The sequence below is a fragment of the Bombus vancouverensis genome, chromosome 9 (genome assembly GCF_051014615.1).
Source record: "Bombus vancouverensis nearcticus chromosome 9, iyBomVanc1_principal, whole genome shotgun sequence".
NCBI classification, from domain to species: Eukaryota; Metazoa; Arthropoda; class Insecta; order Hymenoptera; family Apidae; genus Bombus; species Bombus vancouverensis.
Window position 1 is genome coordinate 15,246,170 of NC_134919.1, and position 20,764 is coordinate 15,266,933.

At 38.1% G+C, this 20,764-nt stretch overlaps 1 protein-coding gene across 1 annotated transcript; it reads right to left on the minus strand.

Annotated features, from left to right (window-relative positions):
- Positions 1-10,342: 10,342 nt before the first annotated feature.
- LOC143303150 (uncharacterized) lies at positions 10,343-20,756 on the minus strand. Its single transcript, XM_076621390.1, has 2 exons — positions 20,684-20,756; positions 10,343-17,156 (listed from the first exon to the last, which is right to left on the minus strand). The coding sequence occupies exons 1-2, from the start codon at positions 20,701-20,703 to the stop codon at positions 16,853-16,855; spliced, it is 324 nt and encodes a 107-aa protein (XP_076477505.1). The 5' UTR covers positions 20,704-20,756; the 3' UTR covers positions 10,343-16,852.
- Positions 20,757-20,764: the final 8 nt, after the last annotated feature.

The following is a 20,764-nucleotide window of genomic DNA, read 5'->3' on the forward strand; positions in this document are numbered from 1 at the left end:
AGGGTAGACAGATGGAAGAACGGGCTACGGACCCTGAAGAATGGCTACCTGGACCACGTGGGTGGTCCACTCCTGTTTTTCTTTCTATTAACGCCGTTGATAGCTTGTTGGCACACAGAACGCGGTCCGCCAAGCCAAAGAAACGCGAAAAACTTATCGACTTCTTTCCCAGAAGAAACGTACTAAAGAAGTTGAAAACAATAATTTGATTGTTATTTTAGATAATTTCTTAAGATCAAATTCATCAACGCCACGGTATTCATCGTCGATTTTCCAAAATCAGAACCCGTTTATCTTCGTTAACAAAGTATCGAATCACGAAGCAACTGCTACAAACACGATGAAAATAATTTGCATATAATTCTACATAATTTCCGGATATAAAATTTTACCTTATCCATCGCTGTTCCATCTTTCGATTCGCGAAAATATCTCTCCTCTCGATATTTTGACTTCGATCTCGCCCTTCCATCTACGCACAATAGAAAAAAAAAGTCTTCCACGTAAAAGACCAACGAGTTTCGCTGAAAATCCGACAATCACCGATTTCCCCGGCCTCGGACTCTTTCTTCTTCGGCTCGACCTAGAAAAATATCTGGACGAGCATGCGGCAACCTAAATACCTGTCATCGGACATAGGACGAGTGGCACGAGATTTGTTGTTTCAAGGCTTTGCGAAACAACGAACCGTCGCACCGCCGGGAAGTCAACGTATCGCAGAGCGAAAGGAAAATCAGGTGCGTTCGTGGCTGAGTCACGTCCGAAAAACACCGGCAACTTTTGTCTGCCAAGTGGACAGTGGTAAAAATCACGATACGAGACACGAACACGCGTGAATGGTAGACGCGACTCGTAAACGTTTCGCGTGTTTCGGCATAAATTAGGATGGAAGTTTGGTTGGAGGAAATTTGATTTCGTCGGGTCAAAAGGAGAGAAGCAAGGAAAAACAGAGTTACAATGAAATGTTTAGCCTGCTGAAGATTTCTAGACAAAATATAATCTTATTGATCGATGGAGAATTTCCAAAAACACGGATCTATCGCACAAGCGTAAAGCTAGAACAATCATCGAGAAACCTTCGAAGACACGAAAAGTCTGCTGATGCTTGAAACGCGATTTAAAATTACTCGTTTTACCAAAAACGTGAAATCGTTTTAACTTGCAAATTAGCGAAATTCCTATTATTATAATAAAAAGCTGCGGCCAAATCATCATCGCTAATGCGTACTTGAACCAACCAACTGGAACTTTGTCAGCTCTGCGAAAAGAGAAGAGACTAAGTCACATTCGTACGCTGAATATTTTCCCTCTCAAATATTCCACCTTTCTGCCTAGTTTTATATTCCACGTTCTTACTTACTTATCGCCTAGAAAAACAAGGAACCACCCCGATGGACAGAAGTCAGTCTAAAACTAACTCGGAGAAGATCTTATTCGCAGTTGTGGGTAGCAGATCGACAAATCCGTGTCTCTGAATGCGAACGACCGAACAAGGAGCTTGTGGATCGTGGCCGAACGTCGAAAGTCCGTACAAATCTTAACCTGTGACTTCGTAAATCGCTGTCACAACATTTACGCGAGAGAAGAGCGTGAACCGCATTAAGCACCGGCATAATCAGGGCAGAACCAATTTTCTTGGCCTAAGGAAAGCCCGGTTCTACGTACATTTCGAGTTTAGGCGATCCTTTGCTTCTCTGAACGCGTCGTGAACGCACAGCGTGGAATTTGTCGATAGTCGAAAAATTTTTAATGCGCATATCGGTCGAATCGATCGAACCAAGATAAACTTGGTAATTTCTCAGTATCATACAGATGCTTTTTTAGATACCGAAAAGATCTCTCATTTCTTTTTCATCGATTCTATCGTTTACTAACTCTACCGTTTACTACGTCGCCGTTTACACGTTTGTTCGTTCGCGATAGATACAAATTTTACTATTATATTATTTTATTATTTTATTATTACAATTTTTACTCGCAATTTTCATTTTATACTCGCGCGAAACGTCGATACGAATATAAGCGACGAGTAGAAGATAAATAAAAGTCGTCTTTCGAAAAACCATATTCTCACGTTGGACTGCATGCAATTCGCAAGATATAAATTCGCGTCAACGTTACACTTCCAACGTACGATATTATTGCCGAAAAGATTCGATGAAAAAGAGGCCGTAAAAAGACGATAAAAAGACAGACCTTCTACCAGAAATGGTAATTATCGTCGTTCTTCGAAGGATTCGATCAAATACCTTTGTATTTTCTTTTCTTTCCGTCCGCTCATTTTGATGAACCATCGTGCAAAAGCTCCATTCCTATCTGTGTACCTTGCACGCTGTTATATAAACTCATTGACTTCGACCGGTGCCAACGTCGCCATAAAAAAGAAGCAATTTTCCAATCACTTGGACGATTCGCTTTAACCAAGATTCATCCTCGTTTCACGATTCTTCGCGGCAGCACGATCCTCGAGAACGTGCGACGAGTCTATTATTTTTGCCAGGGGCCGAATCCGGGGGGTAGCTCGGCTCGTCCTGGTCGTAGATAGGCCGACGGTCGATCTCGAGGGCCGCAAATCTGGCGAAAGCTCGACGAAGCACGCACAGCACGTGACTCCTCCGAGGGCTCGGTCTGCGTCGCCTCGACCACGATAAAGCACACGCGGTGTATCGTTTTTTAAGTGACTCAATTTCGTCCTGCATCCACTTACGTCTTCCCTTCCTCCGATCGTTCTTCCACACTGTTTTCATCCCCGTGTAATTTCGTCGGGGCTCGAGGGCCTCTGGAAACGACGCTTATGGTCGAGAATGATACTGTTTTGTGGGAATAGACACGCGTGTCGCGTTATTAGATGCGTGTGACCGTTGATCGAACTACTCGAAAGAATTAGAATAATTCGTTGGATAGGAATCTCCTCGGTGAACTGTTGATACTTTGCGTTGTAATTAATAGAAATAAAATAATTATTTATTTATCTGCGCGTTCTTTTTTTCTTTTGGTCGCTGTAATTTTTTTTCTTTCGCATTGTTCGCTTCCTGTAGTAAATAAATGACGGATTTATTGCTAAAATTCATTCATCCCTGTCGATCTTTCATCGAATGATTATAGACATTTCTGGATAAGAGTCAGTTAAAAGACTAATTAAAGTGTATTTTGGTTCATATTAATAATCGTGATAATATTATAATAATATGGTATTAATAATATTGGTTAAAGACGAGGAAGTATATGTAGAAAAATATGCTAAACATATGCCGACAAGCAAACGATGTAACGTATATTTAATTTTAATATACTGTTCGGTTTATTGATAAAACGAGATTTTAATCTACTTGAATAAAATGCTTCTGTATTTAACAAAATTTACTTAACATTAAAAATTCATTGAAACTAATTCCGCGTAAAATCATGATAAATATTGCTTTCGGTCGAATCGATCTTTCATCGATTTATTACAATTTTCGCAACCCTGTGAATTTTTATTCCAATCGTCGTGCTTTCGTTTCATTAGAACGCCAAAACTCTGAACGTTTCAAACGAAGCTCGATATAAAATCGATAAACTCGATTCTTCCATACCATTTTCAAACCGAAGAAATTTTGTAACAATACAAAAACCCGTTTTAAGTAAAAAATAACGAAAGCAGCCGAAAGAACGTCACGAGGTTAATATTCCTCGAAGCGAAACACTTTTACTTGGTGAACCATCGAACTGATACAATTATGTTACGCGTATGTACCTATCCCGAAGAACTTCGAACCTATTGATATTCACGGAACAAAAATATCACGATAATTCGGTTTTATCTACGCCGCCTTATCTTCCCCATTATTATCTTAGTTTCAATACGACGTGAGCGATATATCTGCCGGTGCAGAAAGTATAAATAGCTGGAAAGCGCGTGCAAAGCTCGTCGAAAATCGCGGCGCTAGTCGGTTGTTTGTCATTGCGGGAAATCGGTAAATATTTGCAAGTAATAACCGAGTCGTTGGAAGGATCAATAGAGCACAATTGCTCGACGACGTCTGCCAGGCATCGGGATCTCGTACCCTCGAATCGTTTGCGCAAACTTTTTAACCTGTAAACGGTGTATTCCACAGCTCTACACTGAATAGAATTATTCCGACGATTTGTCTTCTTTCTTTTCTTTCTTTCTTTCTTTCTTTCTTTCTTTCTTTCTTTCTTTCTTTCTTTCTTTCTATTTGTTACTGAGAAAAGCAGGTTCGACGAACAAGATGAAAGTCCACTTTGCGATGGAGTGGCTCTTTTTCGGAGAGTTTGGAAGCGGTTAAAGACCCAGGTTTGTAGTTTTATTTGTCGAGTCATAAACGTCGTGAAACAAAAAAACAGATGAGATGGGTAAAAAATTTATTACGGACGAAGAGTATTATCGAACGTGTCATGGACGAAGAGTTTCATCGAAATTTGGGTATCGCAAAAGGGGCAGGTAATTTTGTCTTTTGTGCGTCTTCCATACAAAAACGAATTAGGCAAATTGAAAATAAAAACTCAACGAATATCATAAAATCATAAAGTTTGAAAAACTCGTACAAACCGAACCGAAAATATTCCTCGCATGAAAGACAATTTCTGGCCTACTATCGAGTCATAGAACAAGTTGACAACGATATTTACAGCTGTTGAAAAGACCAATACCCTATGAATCATTACAGTCGAAAGTTCAACAGGCTGGCAGGTAAATAAAGTAAACGACAAACAATACAACGATGAATACAGCGTAACGGAAAGAAAATACGACTCATTACCGAGTCATAGGCTATATACAATGAGAGGTAGATGATTCAAAGGGACCAAAGGTTTCAACCGGTAACGTCACCTGTCAAAAGTAACAAACATTTTATTTTATGTCCTGATCGTTATCAGGCTCGATGACCGAATAGCAAATAAGGCCCAAAATCCTAACATTCTTCGTAAACGGTATTATCTTATTTAATGTCAAATTACCACGGGAGACATCAGTCACGTAGTGAACATTTTTGTTTGTAACGTTTTCTCTGTCTCGTTATCGACTCCCTGGAAACGAGGAAGAATTCGGCTATTGGGTTTACATACACTTCGTACTTTTCGATCTTTCGAATTTGTTATTCCCTGAGTCGAATCGTTAATCGTTGGCTGATTATCGATGGATGAGCATCGAAGCTGACTATAACGAAGAAGCTTTTAACCTGAGAATAATTTGTTACATCGTGTAGGAAATGTAGAATATTTTGTTCCTTTTCTTTTTCTTTTTACGGTAAGATAGCGGTAATAATTTTTGGCAACGAATTACAGTTGTTTCTTAATATTTTGCATGGGAAAGGGGAGTAGTATTAGTTCGTGCGAAACGTTTCTTTCGTTTTACGAGGAAATAATAGACGCGCAAGGTTTTTTTCTTTGATATTACTTTGTCGAATTACGTACGATCCGTTTTGTTCACTGATTTACTTTCACGTTCGTACGAACGTGCACTGTCGCAGAAAACGCAAAAACAAATTCTCTAGCATTCAAGATTATTTTATAATATTAGCTATTGTTATACAATCTGTAGTCGTAATTCGTACGTAAACTTTACGTAATCGTAAAGTTTCGTAATTTCGTAATTTTCTACGATGGAAATATAATTTTCTATATTGATTCGACGATTAATATTTGTCAACGGTATCAGTTATCAGTACGTGTGATTAGTGGAAATATCGAGTTAAGAACTAATTAAAACAAATCGTACAGGTATTAGCAGGAAAAATATATAAAACAAGTAAGTACGAACACTGCGACGATATTTCCTAACACGTTGAGAAAACAGGTCTACACTAACGCAAACATCGATTCAGAGAATCTGTACATACGTTCCAGTAAACATTTCTTTATAAATATTTGATCGCTAATATTGAACATGTTTAATGTTCCATCTTCATTAGTTGTGCGCTTTTATTTCCACGAGTCTTGCAAGCACCTTTAATCGACCAACCTACAAGATTCATCTAATATTTGCACCACTGGTATTATTTACAATTTTCAACGAGTAATTTATCATCTGCTTACAAACCACAAAAATATTATCGCAAATACAAAAATATCGATAGAAGTTTCGCTTCTTTTACTACCCTGTCCCTCGCTACGTTTTCACTACTTTTGCCATTTCCTTTTCTTTCTCCTCCGTGTAATTACCCGATCGACCAGACGATTTTTCCATCGTCTTTCGAAACGCTGAAAACCAGGATATATATGTAGCTATAGATACGAAGGAAGACTTATTAAACGACATTCCCATATTATCCTGCAATATCCCATTTGTATTTTTCCAACGACAATAAAAATCTTAATCTCCGGTCGAAGCTTTGTGAACCCACATTTCCAAGAACCAAGTAATTTATCAACAAGAATTTTTCCACCGGGTTAACCCTTTCCCGTCTATTAAACTTACCGTCGGTAAAAGTACCGTCTATCAAATAACCAAAAAAAATCATACAATAAACCGTTATCGTTTTTAAATTGCGAGTAATTTGGGTGAAAATTATGGGTAGCTATCCTCGCGGCTATCACCCCGTCCATTAGTTCAAACAACGGAGAAAAGCAAATGAGATAACTACCGGCGATAAGTCTAATTAAATTCGTGGTACAACAAAGTTTTTGTTCGAGGAAACGAACGGCCGAAGATTTTTCGATATTTTCCAACGAGAAAGGGCGATCCTGTGTCGCGGGGCGCGTGTATAAAAGCAGCACGCTTCGAAATCGATTGTACAAACAAGAAGGTCGGTAGTGTATGTGTGTGTGTACGTGCGTGCTCGTGTGTGTGCGTGTGTGTATGTGTATGCGCGCACCCTCAGCCCCTGGGTGCCGATCTTTCGTTAAATTTCCGTTTCATCGTTTCCGTGCAAACGTACCGCGAAAGGTAAAAGTTTTAAGCAGGCCATCAGGCCAAACCTGAAAAACGTTTGATTTTCGTCGTTCCTCTGCCTCGTTACTCATTCCCATGCCCCTCTTCTCTTCTCGAACACACCGATACTTCCTACGAACGACCGGTGGAAAACACATTTCTATTTAATTGACGAGCAATGGGTGGAAACGAAACGTGAAAGCTTCCTTCCTCTCGTTTATTCTCCACCTTTTTATCTTTCTTCTTCCTCCCAAGTTTCACTCCGTGTTTCACTCGTTACAGCTATTCTATGTCCCGTGATATCACTGTCGTCATCGAATACAGTCAAAGCGTCAGACCGTCGGAAAAGCGTCTTTCTTTCGCAAACGTGTCTTTTACAACAGTGCATTTTTATACAAACGTGAAAGCAAGTCTGTGAAACGTCGCGGTGTTTATCTGGACGGAACAAAACGGATCGTACGTAATTCGACGAAATAATATAAAACAGAAAAACGTTGTTATTTCCTCATAGAACGAAAGACGCTTTTCGGGCAATCTAATAGAAAATTCCACCTATTTGCTCTTTTCGTTCGAACTTCATTCTTACCAGATAATAAATAGATTATCGTCGTCGGATTGACGGCGTTTCTGGTTGTTCAGGTTGAGTTTCGCTGCGAATACCATTTCGTCCTTAAGAGATATTTCATTCTGTAGCTTTTGAGAATATTTTCTTACGCGCAATGAGATTAGACGAGACGAGGTTTATCTTTATTTGTCAGATTTTCTTCAACTTCGTTGTAAGACGCTTTAAGATTAGGACAGCTAGGGAGAAAGATTTTTGATCGAAACGGAACGCGTAGGAAGAAATTTTCGTCAACGCCACTTTTAAGAATGTCCGTTAATTCCTGCATTTACGTGTTTTTGCCAAACGAGAAACGCTCCGTGATTTTCTTTGGCGACTGAAATCGGTCGTTCTCACCATCCTGGCAAAATTTTTCACGACGCCGATGATGTGAAATCACGTTTAATTCAGTTTTCTGCTGGCAAAAACCAGAAGTTTTATGAACATGCAACTATGACACCGCCCGAAAGATGGCAAAAAATGATCGACGAAAACGAACAATACGTAACTGAATAAAGCTATGTTTCTAAGCAAAAATTTGCAATTTTGTTTATTTAAAATACGCAATCACTTATTTGCCAACCCTCGACGTCGCGTCAGTCGGTCACCGCGATTTAATTAACGTTACCGATCATCGCAACGGTCATTTACCATCGATAAAACATCGAATTTCTATGTTTTACCGTCTTAAAGAGTAACCCTGTTTCTCTACCCAGCTATTTATCTACCGAGATCTGGCGGAAAATCTCGATACCTGAACGTGTGTCTTGAAAAAGCGGACGAATCAGACTTTCGTTACGTAACGCAAAAAATTGTTAAGGGTGTAACACGAAGTAAAGAACGATCGATGAGCACGTGGAAAGAGACAGCAGGTGTTGGATGAGCGTGGCCGATCAAACGGCTCGAATTGGCAGCGATTTCTCGACTGACGACTCACCGCCCCCTTCTTGTTTCAGTCAATTTTAATAATATCAGCCCGTTCTGTACGCCTTCGTGCACGATGACTCGCACGATTTTACGACGGCTTTCAATTATCCGGGGAACCATACTCCCACGGGCCGCTGCCCTCGCGAAATATCGATCCTCGTGCTCTCGACTGCGTGGCTGCCGGAAGTGGGTGGAACGAGGAATTACGTTACGGAGGCGAGACTCGACGATAATCGTCGCTGCACTTTTCCAGATCGTACTTGCGCGTCATAGAGGTAGAACAAATTTATTTGGAACAACGTGGAAGAAGTTTATCGGGTCGAATAAACCGCCCAGCGTCTATGCGAATTCTTATTTTTACAGACTCGATCGGACAGACGGAGTTGAAATAAAAATTTATTTCGTCCGATGTGAATTACAATAAACACTGTGCTTTCCACGTTTCCTATATTTCCTATTGCGTTACGTTCGTTTGCCTTTGAACCGGCTACGAATTCATAAATGTCCGTAGTCGTCCAACATCTTTGGGACGAAGGAAGAACATCTGCGATGGATCTACGAACGCGACCGTTTTAAAGGAAAATTAAAACGGCCAGGGAAATATATTCGTTGCAATCGTCGTTGTCCAACCGAGTGTATAGTTAAACCGCGTACACGCGATAAAGTGATTAGCGGAGAAAAAGAAAGTGCAGGATTATATGCCGGGAAGAAGAACGGTCCGAAGGGAGAAGTATCGTAAATGAAATGTTGTAGAAGCGAAAATAATACAGATCGACCCTGACCACACGTATTCGGCCGAGGTTACCATGTTGGTTCGCAGGTAATCGCCACGAGAACTCGCGCGGAAGATAAGTTTTGCCGAAGTCCGTCGCCGTATAATAAAACGTTGGGAAAACCCGCGTGTCAGGTAGGAAGAAGAAACGGTTTTTTTTAGAGGGAAACGTGCGAGAGGAAACCTAAAATCCTACCATAAAACGATAATCGACTTACAACAGCGGTACTTTGGCTCAAACGTATTCCAAAGAGACGGTAGAAAAAGCGGAGTAGAAAGGGATGATAGTCCCAGATGTAGATTTTTTTCCTCTCCGTTGTCTTTCCTTTTCGTTTTTATCTTACTTTTGGAAAGACAGTAAACCGAACCAACTATCGAACGACTTGTAAATTTGTTGAGAAATTTTCCAAATTTACAATGCAGCAATTTGCGCAGAATGCTTTTGTTATATACCTTTTTAATTCTTTCGTACGAATTTCATGAATCGCGTTCCTACGAAAAAACGTACCGCGCGAAGGGAAAAGCATCGAGACTGCAGCGAGAAAAGATTCGATTCGTAGCAACGGATCGTTTCATCGTAACGCATTTCTCCGTTTCTACCTAAGCTTCGATCGAAACAATGTTTTGCTATCATCACCTACACCGATGCTATCCATATATCGAGCCTTTTACTGTTTCAGACGATCTTCGTGGGAGGCTGTGCACCAAAGACAAACAACCATACACAAGAATAACATCTTTCGCGTTCCGCTAATCACAACACTTGGTGCTGCCTGTACACAGACGTAGAGACGACGATGGAAAAACATAGCGCGGTCGTCGTTCGAGCCGATGGAAAAAGTACCGCTTCTATCGGCCGGTTAATGAAGTGGCCTGTGCACGAGAATTGTTTTTGTTCAAAACATACGAACGTAATTACAGATAAAAATCCATACTATTTTAATTCTCATCTATTCTTCCCTTTTTTTTTTCGGTAATCGAAATTCAATAGTTTACGGTTAATTCCATATACAGGTATAATTTTCGTAAGACCATTACCATTTGAATACAGCGATTTTCGAAATGAAACGATCATACGAATAATAAATTCACGAAACACGAATACCACAGTTCTACAGGAATTTTGTAATATCTTAACAAATAAACAGACAAATCATCCATCCGACAGTTTTCTTCGTGTACATTTTCTTTTATTAAAGTCTCAAGAATATACGTGTACATATGATTATGTATTAAAACAATCCATCCGAAAATGTGTGACACCGAACTATCTGATAATCATCCTCTTTGTGTATCGTAGAACGCTTTGTGTATTTTCTAACTCGACGTATAAAACCGTGACGATAATTTAGCCACAGGTGAAGTATATACGTATAGAGGTGAAAAAATCGTGAGGGTTCTATTTAGTACGTTTAACGGAAAATTTTACGCGCTATCATTATCAGGCTATTCGGTTATTCTTAACGATTACGGATATCGGTTATTCTTAACTTAAGTGTTAGGGGCATCCAGTAGAAAGGTCACTTTTAGTGCGAGATTACCCTCTGATCGGTTGTCCGATTAAAAAATACAATGGAAACCTGAGCGTTCGGCACGATCTTAATGGCACTTCGAGAATTGTTTGATCGAGTAATTACGGATGCGCAGTGCGTTTCGATCATGCACACGGTGTATAATACAGGCCACGATATAGCCAGGCTGTAAATTAATCCTTCGTCCGCAGTGTCCTTGAAACTGAAAGCGTTTCTTACGCAGAGAAATTGGAGGTGAGAGAAAAGAGAAATTCGTTTTCGACAATTAACATCGCGTCTAAACTTTTCCACGAAAAGAGTTACACGTTAGGGATTACATGGAAATTTATCGAGACTTAGATATTAAAGAAACATTAAATTCACTATGTATATTTTATTTTCGAATTCCGCGTAGTGAAACAGAAAATGATCGATGTTATTTCATTTACAGATCGACGAGCTACAAATATATAGCGATCAATGTTAAAGCAAATTGAAAAATAAAAGACAGATCGTAATATAAATATAAATTTGTATTTTGATGCGTTACATGAAGGATGACGATGTTAAAAATGTTCTTGTACACGCTTAACCGAGCTTTTAGATTCTTATACGCATAGTTGTATTTTTCTGTCAACTTCACCGTCCTGACACTCGAAACGCGATCATTATAACTTTGCTATATCATGGCTCGTACTATCTGATTATACATTTGATGTAAACATCGTGATTACGTTGATTCGTGCGATCGTTAAGTACTCTATTTAGGTATACGTGAATTACGGTTACTATATATATACAGGGTGGTTGGTAACCGGTGGTACAAGCGGACAGCGGGTGATTCTACGCGAAAAAAGAAGTCGAAAATATAGAATACAAATTTTTCGTTCGAGGCTTTGTTTTCGAGAAAATCGACTTTGAATTTTGGCTCGGTACGCGTGCACTTTATCGCGTCTCGTTATAACGGATCTCACTGTAGATCGTTGTCTCGATTGACGTTATTTTTTTAATTTTTTTAATTTTTATTCTATATTTTCGACTTCTTTTTTCGCGTAGAATCACCCCCTTTTCGCTTATATCACCAGTTACCAACCACCCTGTATATATATTTTTTTATTTTTCTTCTTACTATGTATAAAGTAATTAGCAAATGAGATAGACCTCGTTTTTAGAAACTTGTCCATTATATAAATTAGATTCGAAATTATCGTTATAAGTTAGAATCATAGCCGCGTGTCACTGAAACTTATTCCATGGGAATGAACATCTAAACATAGAACGGTAATAATAGTAAAATACTGATATAATAGTAGTATGGTTGAAACATCTTGAATAAAATTACTTGTATCTATGTAATTGCTGCTATCACAGGAAAAAAATGATTTCTCAATGAAAATGCCAAATTTCGTGAAAATTTGATAAAAGTATAATATAAAATTTACAGATTTATTACACTTTCACAGACATTTACCAGGTCTATCTCTACTCGAATTACCCTACCACCCTCTGTAATCTATCTCTTCCCTTCTTTTTGTCGATTCGTTCATTGGAATTTTTTGTGTACTCATTAACAACGGGACAAGTATTGTGCTACGTAAATTCCAAATGAAAGTTTCTTAAAAATTAAATAACAAAACTTTTAGATATTTTCTATATACCTATACATAAATATACAGGCTGACCCACGAATTGGTCGCCACGATTTTTCAAACACTACCGATTAGCTGACAAGAAAGTTAATCAGCTTTAAATCGGCTTCGAAGTTTCTTATATCGTGGTTTGTAGCCGATCGAAAACCGATCGACCTTCGTTCGAAACATTTTCGCGTCATTTTTACCGAAAATGGTGGAAATTTCGTGCACCACCCTGTATATATTTTGTATGAGAAATATTTGTATTATTTTAACGATATTTTGAATTACAGAGAGCCTCAATTGTGTCGAATCGTGGAACATATTTTTCTATAAATACATATACGTTTAAAATATCCTGGAAACGAGCGCGACAATAGACGCAATGCTCGGCAAAGAAATTCCTAAAAATGGAATGAAAATTACTGCATAAAAGGATATAACAGAAAAGAAAATAATAACAAACGATACTCTGAAATTACCGAGCGAATACTATAAAAGAGAGTAAAACAGCGTTTGCTAAAAGAAAAATTGTTCATCGAGAAGGTGCAATTGAAATGGGAAATTCGTCGGGAAAAACAGCCATCGATTACCGTGAATCGAATTCGTGCAAATTTGAATAAAAGATCGACTGTGAATTCCCGCCATTTTAATCTGATTAAATTTCGCGTATCGATAAGTTTGCGCAAACTAAATCGGTAACAATTCATGCAATACACACACGCAGAGAAAGAAAATAAAAGATATTGATCACTCGTGTTGCTATTGGTTAATGCTAGATACATTCATAATGATCAATTGTTTCCCATTCAAACATCACACGCTATCGTTAAATACGAATCGGTTTGCGACATTGCAAATTGTTCTACGATTCGTCAAATCGCACGTATTTCTGTCTTACGAATCTAATTGCAAGAACTATAGTCTTTACATGTTCCGATCGAATTGGTAAATCTATTTACGAAAATAGAACACGCTATTGCAAGTTCGAGTGATCCGAGTTCGATGCTTTAAACACGGAGGACCATACGCTGTCCACTCGAAAAGAGCAACGATCGATGATACAATTTATTTACAATATCGTGTTGCAAAAATGTGAATTAAAATGCTTAAAACAATTAGAAAATCGCTTATCCTTGTAATCTAACAGAAAGAAGCAGATAGCTGATATGAAAAAATTAGATATTTCTCGTCGAATTCCTAATTTGTTATGCGAAATTACGAAACAAATTGCGATAGGTAGATTCTCGATAAAAAAAAAAAAACGCAAATCGAATAATTCTATATCGCATTTTAATCCGAGCCTTCGTTTCTCTGATACGAACGATCAAAATTTCGGAACGTAGCGCGAGAATATGTACGTTCTCTCGTTCAACTTCGATCACAGTTGTCTCGAAAACGAAAATTCAAACTGAAAAATGGTAAAGGACACTTCGATTGTTCCTTTTTCTATCAAAAATAAATTGACCGTGAAAATGATTAAAATATGGACTAATTTTCTAATTATTTTGAGCACTGAAATCGTTCAATTGTCACGGTTGGCTCATCGCAAACAACAGATTCTTCCATTTTTATATATATATACGATATCGAAAAATAGAAAGTAAGTTTCATGAAATATCGATGATGAAAGTAATATCACTTCGTTTATGAAAATACTGCTTTTACGACGAGCTTCGGCCCTTAAACTACTTTACGTGCATAGTATGTGTATATATATGTGTGTCGTAATATATTTGTTTAATGAGAAATAGATAACACGAGAGACAGAATCTCCGTAGATCGTAATATAAGTCGTTAATTGATTAATTTGTAGCTATTAACTGCCGTTTACTAGAAGAACGCTAATTTCTAAGTAGACAGAGATTCAATCGCAGAAATCGTTCGCTTAATCCCTTTGCCGAGACAATACGAAATCAGGTGAGAGAAATTAAACGGGAAAAGTAGAAATTTTGTTTTGCCCATTAGCATCAATTTATATGTACTACGACATTGAAAAAAGTATAGACGACAATTAAAATCACAGCAAAGAGATTAATCGTTACGCGTTACTATGTACAATGCTGTATCTACATTGTTCATAAAAAAATATATATTTCCGCTATTACAAACTACCAATTCTCGAACGAGGCTTTCCCGAAAATTGCAGAATACCTGTACAAAAATTGGTAACACGATCTTTAATAACGTCCATACACGATGTGGAAATTCAACGAGAGAACATTGCGCTCTCTCTCTTGGGTTTCTGCAATCGAGATAATTTTGGCGAAACATCGACAAAAGCGAGAAAAAGACCAGCTTCGACAAATAACAACGAGCGAAGAATAATTAACATAATAATACTAGACGTTCAACTTTCCCGGAAAATTGATAAAACTTCGTCAAATGGAGGGATCGATGTTCGAAGAATATAACAAAGATTCATTTTCAAACCTACGTTTCTCGCAGAACGACCGATCGTTCTAGTTCCAGCTACCATTCTGGATCATCGAGAAACCTTTAGGAGGGAAAATTCCAAAAAATACTCGATGCACCGTTGATTCGATTGGAAACGGGAAAGAAATCAACGTATTAACACGATTACGTCAACTTTGCTCTTAGGACAAACACCAGCGTCGCTGATCTTCGATCCATGAACAGAACACGCAAGCTTATCGACCAGCATCCTCCATTGCGAAGGCTAATCAGCGAAAAATATAACTCGGCGAACGATCGCGCGATAGTTTCATCCCTCGCGATTCTAAAATCGATGCGTTTCGATGCAATCGACGATTTGAGAAAAAAAATTGAGAATTTTTCTTTAAGTGGCTGAAGCTATGGAACACTTGGAAATTTGTAAATTGGAATATTTGCGTGCAAAACGGACATTCGTTAAGGCATCCGATACTTTGACATTACGTGATATCACTTTTATCGATTTTAATTAAAACAGAATTCTACTCTCAATTAGAATTTATTATTTTAACAATGTGATTTTGATTCGATTTTATCTTATTTTTAGTTCCTGATCTGGGAATAAATCGCGAGAGATAAGAGTACGCGCTTTTTCAGCGAAAACTCATTTAAATCGTTTAACGAATCTAGCAAACTTTCAGGCACGTTCGACGGTATAATAAAAGTCTCGAGGAACCGTCTTCTAAAAAAATTGGGACGAATGAACGATCACAGGTAAGGTTGCGAATCAGTTTTATCAAACCTCGTTACTAACTCTCGAATAATCGACAGATTATCCTCGCGTAACCTTAAAGCGTTAATGTCCGATGAAATTTATGACACGAAAAAAGTAGAAAAAGAGTTTAAGATTATAAATAAATCGAGATTTCTTTTCCCAACGCTAACTGTATGTACAATATTACTTAATCCATAAAAAAAAAAGTTATTAAGCTTTGTAGAATTGCAGAAATTTTCGTCTTCTCCGTTTCATTGCAATCCACGTTCTTCGCAGTAGCCAACACAAAAGTTAGTCATTTGACGACGTTCAAACAAACGACGATCGTAGAAATCGCTCGTCACACATTATGTTTCTTATTATTGAAACAAAATTTCGTCGAGATCTTTCAAACTCGAGTAATTTTAATAGAGCAAACAAATTGATTTAAAAGAATTAACAAGCACTTGTTTTCGCTCATCAAACAACTTCAAACTTATTCCAAAATATTTGTTACTTGTTTCAAAATCTTTTTTTAAAAACTATGGCCTAAGGCGACACAGATAGAGAGCTTGATACTCTTCTCGATCATCGTTCATGATTTTTGGCTCTTCTTCGTTTTCACGCAAAGTTTTCACAATTTTTGGAAGAGTTAATCTAATGTCGTGGACTTAACAATTTCAATTCTGTCATTCATTATGCTCCAATCGAAGGCGTTCACATTCGTCAAATTCGTGAACACTTTCGCACAATCGTTCAATTGCATCTGCAATACTCAAAAAATTCGATTCCAGAGATTATCAAGGAATCTAAATACTCTGTTGCCAATTTCTTCAATCTCCGATCGCTATAAACGTTCGCAAACTCTTCCAAACCATTCTAACGCTTCGAATATCCTCGTTTTCTACACCTTAACGTAAAATCTCCAGTACTCGAAAATGGATCATCGAAAAATCCAAATAGTCTAATGCTACTTTTTTAAATCTCAAATTTCTACAAACCTTTCCAGAATCTTGCAAAACTATCGTTTCCCCTGGCGTCCTCCTGTTTCTCAAATTTTAATTTTAAATTTCCAGTGCTTCGAAGATTATCGAGATTTCAAACGCGCTACTACTAATTATCATAAACTTTTACAAACATTTCCACTCTGACGCGCCAAATCTTTTTAACTCTTCGGAGTTTCGTCTAGAATTTCCGATACTCCATCCAAGATCATCATCAACCAGTTCATATACGAAATACTCTGACACACTTGCTTCCAATCTCCACTCATCGCAAACCTTTTCAAACCACTTCAGATTATCTGACACCCTGCAAACACATCAAATCACCCTGTTTCTTCGCTTAAACTCTAATCGAAAATTTCGAATATTTCGAAAAATTGCGATCTAAAGATCGGTAACAGGTCCGGACAGCTTAATACCATTCTCGATCATCGACAACCATTCAGGAACCTTCTCTCTGTACGCTGTTCTTCCCTGCTCGTCCACTTTACCATCGTCCTCTTCGTCCTTTCGCTGCCTTCCCTCCTGATTATTCTTCTCGTCTCCTTCCTCTTCGTCTTCCTCTTCATCCTCGGACGAGGACGAAGCGTTCCTCGAGCGTTTCACGTTCACCAAGCTCGGGATGGTTCCCCCTTGGTCGGCGGGATCGATCATCTTATTACGCAGAATGTCCAGCAGCTTCTCCCGTCTGACAAATCACGAGTCAATGAACGTTACATGCGTTCGTTCGCCTATCATCCACTACTCGGCCCAAAGAAATCTCTGTAATGCTCTCTTTAGAAGCGGCAAAAGCAACAGTGAGGTCAGCTGAAAGCCATGCTACCAGCTAGAAGAACAGAAAAAGAATACACACGACCAAAACCGGTCACTCGCGGTTTACCCTCGTCCATTGGCGTCTTGCGGGGTTGTCTTTGAGGTATGGAGGATTGTATAAAGTGTGGAATACGCTTGATATGCAAGGAATATATACACAAGGTGTTTGCAACGTGAAATTACTTTCTATCAGGATTTTTGAGCTGGATGGCGCTCGTTGATACAATCGATCAAAGACGTTCGTTTGTTAATTCGTTTTTGCTCGTTTCGAACGTTCAAATTTCCTAATTTAGAAAATTCCGCTTCGCATTGTGTTCGTCAGATAATTTCCACTGGATCGTTTGACGAACGTGGTTGGAAAAATCAACTCTGTTGCAATTAAAAACAGCGTTCGACGTCGGAATTTCTATCTATCGACTTTTGCGAAATATAATAGGAAAAACAATTGTTTTATAGCACCGTAGAGGAATTATAAATTGGCGAACGTAAAATATTTGTAAAACGTTTAAATCCTGAGATCTCGAAATCCGTCAAACGTTAAGATCTAAAAATTGTTGACGAATTTTCCGCCATTCCTCTCGTGACAAAAACTGAATCGACAATGAAAAGACAAGATTATCTTCTCTCCCTATAAGATAAATATGAGCCAAAGCAAATCACTCGTATCACCAACATCGAACGAACAGTTGATTTTTCAATCTTCTGTTCGCCAAACAGTCTCAACAGCGAACAGAGTGCCATCCAGCCTACAAGTCCTGAATGACTTTTCGCAAAAGATACTTCTCGCATGGTAAATAGACACTACATTATACATAAAAATAATAAGGGAAATTCGGAATATATGTATTAAGAAGTTCCTTTGGAATTTAGCAGGATCGTTCCTTGTCGGTGGCGTTAAACGCGTTTGCCAGCGACAAACAGCCGGCCTCTGGAACTGTTTAAACAACGAATTAATTTGTTGTTTGCCGTTGTTGACGGGGATTCTACGGCGGCTGTTTGCCGTGGAAATTGTAGAAGAAAGAAAATATCAATTTTGTGCGCGTTCGCGCAAACACACACACACACACACGTACACGCAACGCGAGCGCCGGCTTGAAAACATTAAATTAATATAATATTTGATCATTTATTAAATTGCCGCGTACAAACTCGATGCAACGAAACAGAGAATTGCAGAGGAATATCGAGAGAGGGGAAGAAAAAAGAGAAAGAACGGGTAAGAGGAAGAGAAAAATGGAGAAACGTGTATCGGTGGCGGTCGTTATTTCCACCGAACGAACAGATCGAAAGATAAAAATTGACTTTGCTTGTTTAAACTGTACACACCGGGACTTTTATGATGTTTGAGCGAAACGACGGGGATGCAACGAGTATAATCGATAATGATACGTTGATTCTTTCGATCTCGTCCTCGACCATCGATGAAAACCATTATTTTTCCTCCCTTTTTTTTCCTTTTTTTTTTTTTATTTTTCTATTTTCGTTCCTGGAAGGGAAGTTGCGTAACGTCGAAAATATCGACGCTCGAAAACGTGGTTAACATGTTTGGGGATATCGTCGGAACTTTTTAACTGGCACTGTTCAATAGGTCGAAATGCGTATTATACTCTTGCTATTTAGTCAGTCTTAACCCTGTTACGATCCTTCAATTTTTATGTATATTTATGTTCCAGTCTCACTCTCGTTTTGGCAAGCAGAAAAGCTTGCCGTAGTTTAAGAACAAATTTCAGCGTAGAATCGAAACGAAAAATCGCACGTCTCGACAAACATTTTCTGATATTTTTCGCAGACTGAAAATTATTGAAGGAATCGCGAACGATACCGATATGCCTATTTCATGTTCGTCTCTCTCCTCTCTAGGAGAATATTTTAGCATCTTTAATATCTGTCCGATGCATTCCAATTTTTTTTTTTTTTTTTTTTTAATAAAATACTAATTACATTGCGCGACAATCATTAGAAACTTATTAGATTCAAAATGAAATATATAACATAATTATATAATTATTTCCGTAACATGTAAAGATATTAAAATTATTACGTAGCAGGGTCAATCGTCTCGAACTTACGTTTAAAAAAAAGCGTATTTAGTTGAGGATGTTACTTAAGATAATATTTATGATATCGATATAAAAACGTAAGAGATTCTTAAAATCACTTTTACAAAAATTCTATAAGAATATCAAACCTTCCCTATATACCTAATGCCGACGATGTTTAAGTTGATTTAAAAATGATCGATCCAAATTGAGAAAAATCGAACCAGTTGAAAAGTTCAAGGAGAATTAAACTAAAAATATGATACAGGCTTGGAAAACAATGTACACTCGGTATTGAAAATGATAAACAAAGTGATAAAACGCATGCTAGACAAGCTGCAAAAGCCATGCCAACGTGGTAATTTACGCTATTGAAATGTACACACGCTTATCGTATAATTAATTACAGCTACAAAGCGAAAGTGAAAGAATCAGCAAACTCTAAAACCATTTTCCCAACATCTCTTTTTCGCGAATTTCTCAACCGTAGATTTTAACGTCGATGTAATATTGGAAATATATTCGTTTCTTTCATTTTCACTTGGAACACATCGAAACTGTACAAATACGTAAGTAGAAGAAGAGTACAGAAAAGCGAAGATCGACAGATCGCGAAGATACAAAAATGGATAAATAACTTTACGCGAATCATCGAACAGAGACAGATTTCTTTGAAAATACAAAACGATCGAACTCTTCTCGTACTTCGAACGAAAGCCATCGAGGAAAACACACGATTATTAACATTTTCGAACGATCTTAAGCTTGGTTGCAGGTTTCAGGTCCTGGTATATCGCTTCGTTTATATTAGAAATGACACTACATACTTTAGGAGCGTCTCTTATACAACTAGAAAGACACGATAACAATACATGAGAAGGCAACAAAGTACTAGAAATAATGGTGTAGAATGTTTCGTCGAACTATAAAACAATCATTTTATACAATTGGTCCGTAAACATCATAACAGATATATTCTTAAAAGCTAAAACAAGAACCCTTAAAAGGTCCAAGTAACTAAATAAACAATTGACGAAATCACCGAAATACCACGATAAAAACCTACGATACATATCTTGATAAAATACTTCTTTAAAATCGATATTTTTCTTCTTAATCTTTCTTCTTAATCGACACTTGTTCGTAAACTAGAGCATACGCTCAAAATACCTAAAATATTGACTCGAAGGTACCTCCGTTTAAATATTCCGTAAACACAGCGAACCAAGCGAAAGGTCGTTCGTCGAGCCCGAAGGAATAGCGCGAAGCGTGTCCACGAAGAAAAAGGAAGAAAGACAGAAAAGGTCTCTATACGGAAACAGACAGACAGAGAGAAAAAGGAGTGGTACAACGATAGACCTACGTGCTATTCGACATGTACATAGTAGTAGCCTCTAGCAAGCCCTTGAAGCCCCCCTCGCTCAACGGCGACCGTTGGTTCGGT

Bases quoted from the DNA above. Each gene is read 5' to 3' on its own strand.
- LOC143303150 (XM_076621390.1), bottom strand. From the start codon at position 20,703: ATGTACATGTCGAATAGCAC. The intron at 17,157-20,683 runs GTAGGTCTATCG...GTGATTTGTCAG, and splicing joins ATGTACATGTCGAATAGCAC to ACGGGAGAAGCTGCTGGACA.